The 13290-nt window shown below is 44.1% G+C and overlaps 1 protein-coding gene across 1 annotated transcript in view; it reads right to left on the bottom strand.

Moving 5' to 3' along the window:
* Positions 1 to 5676, bottom strand: part of SLC4A11 (solute carrier family 4, sodium borate transporter, member 11) — a gene marked incomplete at its 5' end in the record, with an annotated part of 80461 nt that extends 74785 nt beyond the window's left edge. Inside the window, one exon of the mRNA XM_009076951.1 lies at positions 5626 to 5676. Coding sequence (XP_009075199.1) covers positions 5626 to 5676 — 51 coding nt within the window. The remainder of the gene's footprint in view (positions 1 to 5625) is intronic.
* Positions 5677 to 13290: the final 7614 nt, after the last annotated feature.

Below are 13290 nucleotides of genomic sequence, written 5' to 3'. Positions count from 1 at the left end.
TGCTGAGGTTCAAATTAGGGAGTTATATTTTGTTTTGAATCACAGGAGACATCAAAAAAATCCATTCCTTGCTAACAAATTTCTCCACTTCATAGACAAGAACAAATGCAGGGCTGCAGCCACCCAGCAATACCCTCTGAGGGCTGCCATCGAGTCACATTCCACACAGCTGTCTGCCACTAAATTAAAAATTTAAGCCAGGCTGATTAAATCAAGTAGCTCTGCATCCAGCTGGATGCTCACAAGAATTTTAAGCTTTTCCTTTGGTTCACAGCTGAGAGAGTCCCTGGCAAGGCTCACTAGTTCTGTCCTAAGGAGATTTAGCCACCATGCAGCAGGCAGCCACACACACATGGGTTGTGCCAGCCAGGAGAAGACAATCAGGGGGTAGGGGTTGTCCACAGACCTCATTGTTGAGCTGCTGAGGGTTTGCTGCTGACAACTAACTGGCAAGAAGGGCCCAGAGCTTATCTTCCATGTCCCATAACTCCTTTATTAAGTTTCCCAGAGAAGCTGTGGCTGCCCCAATCCCTGCAAGTGTTCAAAGGCCAGGCTGGATGGGGCTTGAAGCAACCCAGTCTAGTGGAAGGTGTCTCTGCCCAATGGCAGGGAGTTGGAACTAGATGGTCTTTAAGGTCCCTTCCAACCCAAAGAATTCAGGTTGACACAGATAGATTAATGACTTTTCTGGGTCATCTACATGGGATTTAGAGAAGTGTGCTCCAATCGCAGCCCCTCCATGGGTACCTTTAGGCACAGAAGAGCTGGGGAAGTGTTGGGTGGTGCTTCTTGGCTCTTAAGCAGTCACTGGGAGCTCATCAGATACAGGTTTGCAGCCTTTTGGAGTAATGGCCACCTGCTAGTAACATGTCAATCCATTACCTAAGCTCTTAAAGAGCTTCAAGAGCACGAATTAAACCACAACCTCTTCATGTAAAGCAAAAAAAAATAAAATATCCAAAGCAGAGGTGCAAAGCATAGAGCAGGTGAGTCATCAAGACCAGACCTGCATCCTCTAACATCCCTCTTCTACTGACTGGCCATAACCTCAGCTGTGTCTTCCCAACCCTACTTTGAGTCAGTCATTTGTCATGAAGAGCCAGATGAAAACATCAAGTTTCCTCTGCCACTTCAGTGATAATTCATAACAGAACTGAAAGGACCAACAACAAACAACACCCAGGCACTTTTGAATTAATTCCAGTATTGTATTTTGCAGCCAGATTTCTAGGAAATGTTGTGCATAATCCAAGCTGAAATTCAGTGGAGTGTTGGTTTAGTTTTGTTTTTACAAAACACAGCAGCACGTGGAGTTTGAGCTCTGCAGCAGAACCCTCAGAAATCAGGAATGTTAATTTTATTACAGGACTCCTGATACACAGTTCTCATGTAAATATCTGCAAGAGACCTGTGAGTCACCTCAGGCTCTCCACAGGTAGCAGCTATGTATACCCTGCTGGAAAAATATGGGCATCTCATGAGGGAAAACCCACTGCAAAAGGATTTGCCTCACAAAGACACTTAGATTAATATCCTAGTTAAGCAAACAATTCCAAGACAGATAAAGTCAAATTTAAAAGAAGCACTCCCCTTCCCCCCCCAGCACACATACCAAGCTCAACTGCAAACTGAAAAACAAAAACAAGCAGATAAAATATATCCAAACATCCCAAGCCAGACTGGGGCCTTGGGGCCCTTCAACACAACTGCAATTTATTGTGCCAGCAAAACCAATTAGTAAGTCAGAGTAAAACAAGCAGTGAGGGATTTGCCCTGGAAGACAAAAAAGTTTATGCTGCAGGACCTGTTGAGCTTTGAAATAATGCAACGATCCAGATATCTCCAGCACTGTAGCGGGATTCCTTCCTTTGGATTTTGCAGAAGGAGCTAGAAATCCTCTGGGTTTGTGTCTTATCATGGAAAGCTCTTGGCTCAATTAAAAACCTCATCATACACTGGCAGAATTTAGGTAATACCAGTGCCTTTAGAGCTAACCCACTTGCAGCAAGCCCTGGATACTCCTCACCACCACCAAGGAGGATGCAGGATGCTGACAGCCAAGAGACAATGGTGGGGCTTGATGAGTTATTCTGAGCCTTGATTGCTGAACTGCATTTCATCAGGACTCCAATTATCTTCAGGTTTGGATTGGGTCTACACAATCACCTCATTAGACACTTGAATTTGCCAGAAAGAAAACTCATTTGTCAGAAGAACCTTAGAGAAGATTTAAGTGTCTTAAACATACAACCTTCATGGGGCAGGGAGGAGGACATCAATTATGACTGCCAGATTTGGGTCATTGGCTTGTGCAAGAGGCTTGTTCCACAGACTCCAAAAATTGAGTAAAAACACACATTTTCATCAGCAAAATGTCAGATGACAACTATGAAAACTGACAATATACATGAGCGGAAAACTGACCACGACCAGCGATTCCCATTATACCTGATGCCACCTCACTCTCCATCAGAAAACTCCAACTGGGAAGGCACAAACTTATTTCCTCATTTTTCCTCTTAATATTGCCTCTACAGAGCAAGCTACTAGCCAGGTGTTTTTCCACACTTACATTAACATGGATTTATCTTCTGCAAGGCACTAAAGGCCACAGAAGTGGCTTTCAGTCAAGTTCTTCTAGTAACAGACGAAAACCAGAGTATGCTAGAAACTGGAACTCGTAGCTGAAGGCTCCTTTGATAAGCTTTTTAGCTTATCAAAGGAGATTTTTAGCCAGCTTTTTAGCCAGCTAAGAAGTTCTCAAATAGGCTGGTACACGGTTGGGATCATAATTCACATATTAATTATAATATATAATATAAATTAATTAGAGTCATATCTTAATTCACTAGAAAATCCTTCCTGGGCTTTCCTCAGCTCCTTATTAATTAACAGATCAACAAATTATTAAATACTTGAAGTTTTTATGAACAGTAAATATCCAAGAGGTTATTACAAAGGGTAACTTTGGTGCTGCAGCCAAGATCACCCTCACTACATTTTAAACTAAAACTGAAGTCCCAGCTTTTAAGTGTTAATGCTGCCGCAGCTGCTATTGAGAACACAAGGGTAAAGAAAAAGCTGGCAATAGACAGACCCAGGCTCTGAACAGAGCCTCAGATATGGTCAGAAACAAAAACATCCTAATTACTAAGGATACAGAAAACCATATGTATATGCAAGATCTCAGGAGGAGATAAGGAAGAAGCTCGAGGCTGCAAAGAGCAATAGTATCAAAAGATGCTTCTCTACAGAGAAAGGGGAAAAAGTGTCAAAAAAAGAATCAGAGGTTTATTTTTTTTTTCTTTGCCTCTTCAATAAGGAGTTTAGGGAATTGGGGGTTTTGTTATTTTAAAGGTGGAGCAAGAGCATCTCTAGGTGTCCATAATGAACTGGCAGATCCCAACGAATGGCACCAAGATCTAAATGATTACATAAGCTCCATTTCAAAATAAGCCGTTTTGAAACCATGTGAAAAGGTAATTTCTCTATCTGTGGTTTCCTCTAGCTCTGATTAAGTTTTTGGGTAAGGCTAGGTAAGCATCTGAGTGCATGAAACTCCTTTAGAGAGAGCACCAAAGCAGAGCCTCACAGCAGGATGGGAGTATTCACACTGGCACCCCCTGAGATGTGCTGTCCATATGCTCTGAGCAGCAACACAAGCCCCCAGTTAAATCAGGCAGCAGCAGGTGACTCATCACTCAACAGCAACTGAACTTTTGAGAAAGGTCAGTCTGTAATGAGGAACAAGAATGACAGCAGATTTGAGCATGAAATAACTAAGAAATGCACTGTATTTTCAATCACAAATAACACCACAGTCTGTACTGCACACAGGCTGAAGAGAAACTTGCAAGCAACGTCCCCTCCTTTCCCCAAACCATGCAGAAGCATAACAGGAAAGCAGCACATAGTTTCATGAAGCCCTCAATGGCAGATCTAAGGTGCTGTCTCCTTAAGACAAAGGAGGAAGCTGAGTAATAACACAAATACAGAGCAGAAATAAATGCCCATTGCCATGGCACCAAGCACATCTCAGAGCTCTGCACAACAGATACCACAACTACAAACACATGTTCTAAAAACATTCAGAGATCTGCTTTAGGGCTTTTTGTTGGGATAGCTGAGGAAGGTAAGACTGAATCCTGAAAGGGGACATGTAGAGCCACATAACATGGTAGGACAGACAGCTGTACTTGTGTTCCCTGTGGCAGGAGGTCTTGGGATGAATTAAGGGATTCTAGAAGACAGCCACCTTTCCCCTACCTTCAAAACCAGCAGCATTTTCCCCCAAGCCTGTATACCACTCTCAGCCAGAAGCTGGAGGTTTAGTCACCTCTCCAGGTCCCAATCTAGAAGACTTTTTTATATGCCTAGCCCTCAAGAAAGCACTAACCATATCCCAAGAGGCAACAAGCAAGTCAAGAAGGTGGGATCAGGGATATCCAGACCTCATGCTCCTCATGTCCTCAGAAAACCTTCCTGAGGTCAGAAATTCACTTCTGCCCTTCTACAACTCAATCCAGCCTCCAGGAGACTTCCTACTAGAGATGAGAAGACTTGCTTCCAGATTCATCCTTTGATTCCCAGAAACTGGCTTTCAGAGAAAGCAAGTGAGCCAGTGCCAAAGGAAATGCTATCCCTAGCAATGCTAGATCTACTGCAGCTGACATCTGGCAGGCATTCAGCTTCCCTTTCCAGATGTTAACCTAAGGCTTGGCCCCCTGGAACAAGAAAGATGAGCCTTGTGACAGCTACAAGCATCTATGGGCCTAAATAACTAGCCTATTTCAGCCTTTTCCTCTTAGCATTTGAAAATCCTGAATACTCCAAGCACTTCCAAGGGCAAGAGGCCTCAGGCCCTTAGGGACTACATCATGACAAGGCTGGTCTTGAGTGACACTCCCAAGACGACCTCTTCCTAACACCCTACACACATGCTATTTGGGAGGAAACACGGCAGGAGGGTTGGAACTAGGTAATCATTAAGGTTCCTTCCAACCCAAACCATTCTATGATTCTATTTCTCCAAAACCAGTAGAGAAGTTGGGGCTTCACTGCATTTCAAGTTTGATTGTACAACACTTTGTCCCCCCATCAATACAGTATCTCCAAGACCTGCCACCTTTGTTGATGCAGATGATAAAAGTTTCCAAATGCCACCATTTAATCTTGCTTCAAAGACAAAAATCTTTACACTAAAAGATGAATCTGCCAGAGCAATCCGACATTTGCCTGGAGCTATTTGGCAAGATGTCTCCAAAGAGATCCGACACCTACACACAATTTCCACCCCAGAAGACGACAAGCAAATACACCTGCCAGGCTGGATTACAGGAAAACATCATGAGAGAACTTGAAAAACAAGGAGCCACCCAGAATAGTCACTGATGACAATGTGGAGATGATTATTTACTGCTTTGACTATCTCAAACATCTACAGGATTTAAAAACATGGAGTCTGCTCCCAGTGCAAGATTACACAACCACCACACAGGACTGTTTTCACATTCTGCTGAAGCTAAATGGATTTTCTATCACCTATTTCAATATCTCAGCTACCCCTGTAGTGCAGCTCTACCTCCAACAAGCTGGAACTACACACAAAGGTCAAATAATACTTGCCACTCTCTTCAAAGAAGTATCCATTTCTTGACATCGCTGCTGGTGGAGACTCTAGAAAAGAGACAGAAAAAAGGAAACATAAGAATCAAGACACGAAGTATCTTCACTCTACTGCTTAACTCCCCGTAAACTTGGATTACAGCAGAAAGTCATTCCCAAATATTTGCAGGCATCAGATTTTACTGAATGTGGCGAATTTAACCTTCTGTTTATTGATTTTAGTATTTACTACAAGTTTCCTATACAGCCCCAGGCAATACTTGAAAAAAGTTAAGTCTCAGACATCCTGGGCTGGGACCACAAAATAGCAAAACTAAGTATCAGGACAAGACAGACCATCTCAGTAATCTACCAAACCTGAACAAATATGGCAAAAGTAATACAAGCTAAGCATCTAAATGGTTTTATAAAAAATACAATCCATAATGAAGTCCAGGTTGTACCTTCTGCTCAGCTAAAAAGAATTGGTTTAATTCAGAAGAAAACCCAACTCAATTCAGATGAAAATGGGAATTCACATCCTATTCTGCTGCTCCTAATCATAAGGATATCCCAAAACAGTGGCTAGGCACTTGTTGATAAGCCCGAGAAGGCTGCAGCCTTCCTTGGGCCCATTTCCTGAGCTGGACTGGCAAACACTATCTGGTCCAACAGGGTCTCATGAGGAAGCCAAAATGTGCAATGACAGATCAAAAGTGAACCCACAAACAACAGCACCAGGAGTGAATCCCCACAATTGATTATGGAACATCCTTTTTGGTAGTGAGTCAGTTCTGCAGTTAACTGCTGGCAAAGTGGGTATTGAACATTTCTTTGCATGACAAAAGCACAGACGCACCTGCTTTCAGGTGTGATCAAAGTCTGGTACCCAAAGCCAGCCTGTTCTGAATGCTGACAGCATCTGACAGCTCAGCCTGTGCGGGCCAGAGGCAGCAGCTTCTCTCTACAGGTGCATGTCCCATTTTATTATGAGATAACAGAGCTCTTGATTTCCAGCTTTGAGCAAGAGTCACCCATGCAGTCCCTTAGAAACCTGCTACTCAATGCTGCCTCTTCACATGCTTCTTCCCAGCCAAAATGCAATCAGAAAGAGGAATAGGTTTGCTCTGTCTTTCCCCACTTCATTAGGCTAATCAAACATTACCTACGCAAGCCTGGGATGAATTTGGGCCAACAAGGAAAGAGTCTTTGCCTGCCTTATTGTTCTGCAGATTAGGCTTCCTGCTTTTCCTTTGAGGTATGAGACTGTTTCCCAAAGACCCTTTCTCTACCCCATCACTTTTGGCTTACAGTTTATAGGCTTTTTATTCCCCTTTACAGTGTGCCACATTTTCAAGCATCATCATTCATTCTGGTCCCTCGGGAGCCTTTGTGCACTGACGGATACAAGTCACACCACTGACGGCAGCACCTCCCAGCCCTGACACTTGTCACCCTCGTGGCTCAGACCTCCCAGGACAGACAGCATTTGACTGCACAGGTTCCTGAAGGGACACCCTAACGGCCATTAAAAAACCCAACACACAAACCAGAGGGCAATTCAAGTGTCTGGTCCAAGCAAGAAACACAATGTTCCAAAGGTCATCCCAGAACAATGGGCTGAAGGAACAAATGCACCAAACAGTGGCCAAGGGGCACCCATTACTCCAGTCAATTGTTCTCCTCCACCTGGAAGGGAAGGAGAAGATCCATCCAAGCTAATTAGCATGCTAATGATCAAAGGAAAGGTTTTTAAGGAGGCTCTTATTGTGTAATGATTGCATTTACGTATTTCAGAGAAATAAACAAAATATGCCTCAGCAGATGGATTACCCAAAGAACCAACATTCCCACCAGGATGGTATAGCCATTTCTCACTTCTGTTATGGCTTCTGAGGGAGCCTGAAGCCAAATGTTCATCCTTCACTAGGCAAAATGTGACACTTGGCTTTTCCCTTAACTGAACACACTAATTTCTACAGGCTGATGATGCCTAATGATGAGGAATTAAGAAACAGTTGTTTTATCCATTAGAAATTCCTTCCAACTGCAGCATTGCCTGGGTTGACACTGCACCTTTACAGGAGACTGGTTTGGTCACTGCTTGGACTAGGCATGAAAAGGGCAAGGCTGGGGTGTTAGAGCAGGCAGTGCCATTTCATTAGGTGGCACTCATTTCTCTGAGTCACTAATGAGCAACAGTCCCCTAGGCAACATGCTCAGGCAATTATGTTGGAGGTGCTGTTTTTTCAGATGAGTCATAAAACAGAGGTCTTAACCTTGTAATTAAAGATGCAATGGCACGTTTGGGGAAAAAAAAAAAAAGAAAAAAGTCAGGCATTCACCCTACTATGTCCTGGCAGAAGTCCAGCCCTGGCAATCTGTCTTCTCCCAACAGAATGCTGTCTCATAGTACCAACCCAATTCAGACTTCAAAACAGCCGTGTTGGCGCCTTTGGAAAAGCTGTCACAACCCCCACGGAAGGGGCTACGCACATTAACATCAGGAACCTGTGTGTAATGTGCCCAAGAGGTAAGAGGTGATGGGGTGTTTACACAAGCTCTGACATACACAGGGAGTGATGGGAGTAGCTTAAAGGTCACCACATTAGCAGAAGTGGAAGTAGGAAGGGTACACTGGGGGCTACATCATCTGCACCTCTGAGAATCTACAGAACACAATGTCCACCCAAGCTTTTCATAGAATAATTCAGGTTGAAAGAGACCTCTAAAGATCACCTAGTCCAACTCCTTGCAATGAGCAGAGCCACTTCCACTAGACCAGGTTGCTCTGAGCCCCATCCAACCTAGTCTTAAGTGTTTCCAGGGATGGGGCATCTACCACCTCTCTGGCCAACCTGGTCCAGTGTTTCACCGCTCTCATAGTAAAATATTTCTTCCTATAATACTTAATCTAAATCAGCCTCTCTTGGTTTAAAACCCTCAGCCCTTGCTCTATTGCCACAGGCTCTGCTAAGAAGTCTGTCTCATCTTTCCTTTAGGCCTCCTCTAAGCACTGAAATGTCACAGTAAGGTCACTTCAGAGCCCTCTCTTCTCCAGGCTGAACCACTCCAACTTTTTAACCAAGCAGAACAAAGCAGGCAGATCTCAGGGAGAGTGCAATTAGTATATTTCCTCCTTACACATTAACCCTCTTCTCCCCATATTTCCTCAAGTTTAGCACAAGCAAGCATTCCTTATGTTCTGGGATGCTACCTAAGGACAAGACCAGCTAGACTGTGCTTAAATTCAGGCCCAGTAGCAGCCAGCAAGACAAACACACCAGCAGGCTCCACCTGCCTTCCCCTCTCATAAGGCTTATGGGATTTAATACCCAAGGTCTCAGCTCCTTAGTCATGTTTTGCTGGAGACAGGAGCAATGGGTTTGAGCTGTGCAGACCTGACAGCAAGGCAGAGCCCTCTTCTCCCTAGCAATCAGGTACATAGCCACAACCTGACACACACCCCAACCTCCATTTCCTCTCCCCACCTCACCTCCACTCTTGAAATTAAAAGAGTTCAACCAAGGGGCAGTTATAAAACACTGCAGTAATCAATGCAAGTGCTCCAGTCTGGGCAGGAATATGAGTCTCCAAATTCATTAGGGATCAACATGATAATGTTCCAGGGTTTGCCTGAAGTTGCAGAAGTGTTTCCATGAAGAATAAATCAGTCCCTGCACTAGCCTTTGCAGACTAGAGCAAGAGACTCACAATCCAGGGAGCATTTCATTACCATAGGCTGGGAGTTCCCTCCCTCCACACTGGGATTCCTTTGAATCCACCAAGCTAGTTCCTTTCCCTCAGGTTTGCTTTCAAATACTTCAGCAATTTAAAAAGAAAAAATCCAAGCAAAGCATCCAAGACATAGGGCTAGGCTTCAAGAGACAAAGCTGGAAAGCATTAGCCCAAGGAGCTAACATACACAACACCCACAGTTTTCTGCCTCGAGTTTCTCTGACCAAAAAGTCTATATCCTCACTCTCCAGGCTCTCTCAACCAAACCCTACCAGGACAAGACAATTCTGCACAATTGCTCTCCCTCCCAAGGCAGAATGAGATGCCATCTTCCCCATATCCCCAAAGCATGCGGTATAGCTGTTTTGACAACTGAAGCCATGCTCTTCAGTTTTAAGATTTAATTTACTCCAGCAACTAAGTTTCTACTGCCACCACACCTTCTTCCCTGCAGGGATGTCTACTGGATAAGACTGAATTGAAGAGGAGTTAAGTGTCACCACTTAGTTGCTTTTTCAAAAGGAAACCTTCTGAGCACTGAATTCAAAGGCGAAAGTGAAGAGCTGAAGTGCTGCAAAAGGGAAAACAAAGCTTATTTCTCTAGACTCAAGGATGCAGCTCGAGATTTCATTACTAAGTCACTACCCTGTCTGTAAGTTGAAGCAATTACAGTGACCCCAAGAGCCATCGAGGCAGAGGTATATCATAGAATCACAGGATAGTTTGGGCTGGGAGCTAAATGATCTGGTCCTAAACCCCTGCCCTGGACAGCAACACCTTCCACTAAACTTACAGATGACATTTACTTTTTACCAGGTAGCACAGCCAAGTCTGCTGTTGTTTAAGGTGCTCAGTCCTGGGACTAGAGCAAAAACAATGATCTGCAGTGGGAATCAGACAAGAAATGGGTATATTTCCTGATTTCTTACATTCTTACCATTTTTACATTTACATTTTAACAACAAAGCCCTGCCATGCCATCCTCCATTATTAAATTCCTGTGGGCACTGTGTCTTCAGATCTAATAACCCATTTTAACTCTCTTGGTTTTAAGGCTTGTAATAAGTTCTCTTGAGCCTTGCAATATTAGTGGATTATGAATAAAAACACATTCTCTGGATACTTCAGTAACTCAATTATAATGTTCTGCTGCTGGCATCTTCCAAGTAAACAGCCCTCCGCAGCACAAGCCTTATATTGAAGTAAAACACAGCCCTGCAACAAGCTTTCTACAAGTAGTACTACAGCCTTTGGCTTTTATGACTTCCCTCCAGTAAATCTCTCACAGTTCTAGTGCTTTAATATTCAGTTGGAGTTTACAGTGAGAACATCATTTTGAAAGAGTTGCTTTTATATTTACAAGCCTTTTAATATTGGCAGCTCTTGGGTTTTCTCTGAACACAGGCAGCCTGTACATCTGGAGCATACAGTTAACCCACAAGTACCGACCAGAAAGCATCAGCTACCTTCACCATCTTTTACTCAGGGTATGCTCCAATATCCCAGTTTCACAGAATGATTTGGGATGGAAGGGACTTTCCTGACCATCTAGTTCCAACCCCCTGCCATGGGCAGGAACACCTTCCACTAGACCAGGTTGCTCCCAAGCCCCATCCAACCCGGCACTGAACACTTCCAGGGATGGGGCAGCCACAGCTTCTTCCACAATTTAAACTTCCATATCTGCAGCATTGTTTTGTTGGAGCTCTGAACACATTTCTGAAACTCAACAGCACACACAATGTCCTGCCTGTGAGTTGATAAAGCAAAACACTTCAGTCTCCAATCAAGAAGTTACTACAACAATCACTTGCTCAGCTGAAAAAGCCTTTAAACTTTCCTCAATTTCCTCCCCAGGAGGAATTAGCAATTCTCACCATGACAGACTGAACTGCCCAGTTACACAACTGGGCAGAACCTAGATGAAAAACTGGAAAGAAATACACTTTCCAGAAGACATGTAGGTCTTTAGCTTGAAAGCAAAGTTTTGGCCACTTCAAGGAGACTTCCAGGAGTTTTGTCAGTCTGTATTAAAACTGCTCATCACCAGCATTAAATAGTTGGACACCTACTTCCCTAGAGAACGGGGAACCAATGTTAGTGCAGTTAGCTGCACTCCCTCAAACAGATCCAGAGTCAAGACCATCTTGGACAACTGCATTGTCTCATCCAAGGCTTAGACCTGGTGGAAGACGACACAGCTACCCCTATTCCAAGGCTCCACCAGACCCGGAGATCACTAATTCTTTGTTCTCTCCACCCCAACCCAAATGAACATCTCAAGACAAAGGAGTCCACAGCTGTACAAGGGACCAGGGAGCTGCACTCCTGTTCATGCAGGTAGAGCCTAGTATTGAGAGCCACAATTTACAAGCTTTAAATACCCAATAACCAAATCATGCTGTTCCCCTCTTGCACCCAAAGTCAGCCAAAACACAGAGACTTAAGAGAAAAATCACACACACAGGAAATAATACCCCAGGGGAAACCTGCAGGAGAGGAGGGCTTGTTTTTAATTATGCAGAGCATTGACTGAAAGGAACCCGCAAGTGAGCTTAGAAATCTCTGTACGCAGCAAGAAGCTCAACTGGAGGAGGACAAGCCTCAAATTCCTTTTTGTGACACAACTGCATCACACCAGAACAGGAAGGGAGCTTGACAGGCAGCAAGTCTGATCATACTGACAGCCTCATCAGTTCCAAATATATTAATATTACAGTGTTCTCCCACAGAGCCTCTCTTGTGCCCTTCAAAACATGAGACTTGGAGTTATCAGGGAAGAACCAAGCAGTGTGGTCTCTTGGTGGAGACATTCCCTGCAAATTATTTAAAACCACCCAAGTCAGCAAGAATTCATGGACAGTAGCACACAAAGCTATTTTGCCTTAAGTTGCCACTTTTTGTTTCTATCTACACCTTCAGCAGCTGATCCCTCCCCACAGCCCTACATATTTCATCTGGAAAACACAGCTCATACTGGCAGAGAGGAGAATATGCCCCTGTGCTGCTGTGTTGAGCAATGACAACTGACACACAGGACAAGAGCTGGAGATTTGACTTGTTTTTTCTCTATGACTAGAAAGTTGTGACCAAACACAAGGAAAAAAACCCCACAGATGTGAGGGTTTCAAAACTGATCACTGTAATTCAAGAAAGTGTAAGGTAAGGGATGCTTGTTAATACCTGGGCAGGAAAGTGCCTGGTAAATAGTGTATGACACCCAAACACAGACCTCTCTCAAGAAAGCACCAGTTTGCATCAATAAAGGCAAAGGAAAACATAATGGTAAAAACTCAAGAGAAGTAAAAAGACCTTTTATAAGTCACTAAATGGGAAATATTAGCACTGGGAGTTCCAGGAAGTTTTTTTCCTGAAGAGGTAAGAGTCAAGACCAACTAAGGAACTCAGTGCAGCTTTACAGAGTTACTCCCCCTTTCTCAGTGCAGACACACATCCATCCCAAGCAGAGCCCGAGGGGACAATCCCTTCCTTCCAAGGCACATCAGAGCCCCCCCCCCCCCCCCCAGCTTATCCTTTCCTCATCTCAGTGGCTGCAGGGAAGGACTACAGAACAAGATGCTACCCAGCCCCACAAAGGACCAGCTGTGGTCCTCCTCCCTCTGATTATATCCACATACTCATCACAGATGTCTAAGTATCTCCCTAGTACTGCTTTCTACAGCACTACTAGAAGAGCAAAGAGCTACCAATTTAACAGTCATCCTGGTAAAAGCTCAAGGACACACTCCAGCTGGTACCCATGGGAAGGGCAGGCTCCCCTTTACCTACATTTGCTGCTCCCCACTTTTCTCAGCTTCTCCTCCTCATGAAGCTGTCAAGCCACTGAAAAACACAGTCCCTGAAGGAAGGATAGACAGCATGCCCAGAAATTTAACACAGGCAGCAGTTATGGTACTCCAGCAGGTGTTGGCATCACTTGGTAATAAA

This window comes from Acanthisitta chloris, unplaced genomic scaffold (assembly GCF_000695815.1).
Source record: "Acanthisitta chloris isolate BGI_N310 unplaced genomic scaffold, ASM69581v1 scaffold3486, whole genome shotgun sequence".
NCBI lineage: Eukaryota > Metazoa > Chordata > Aves > Passeriformes > Acanthisittidae > Acanthisitta > Acanthisitta chloris.
This window is presented reverse-complemented; position numbering and strand designations above follow the sequence as displayed.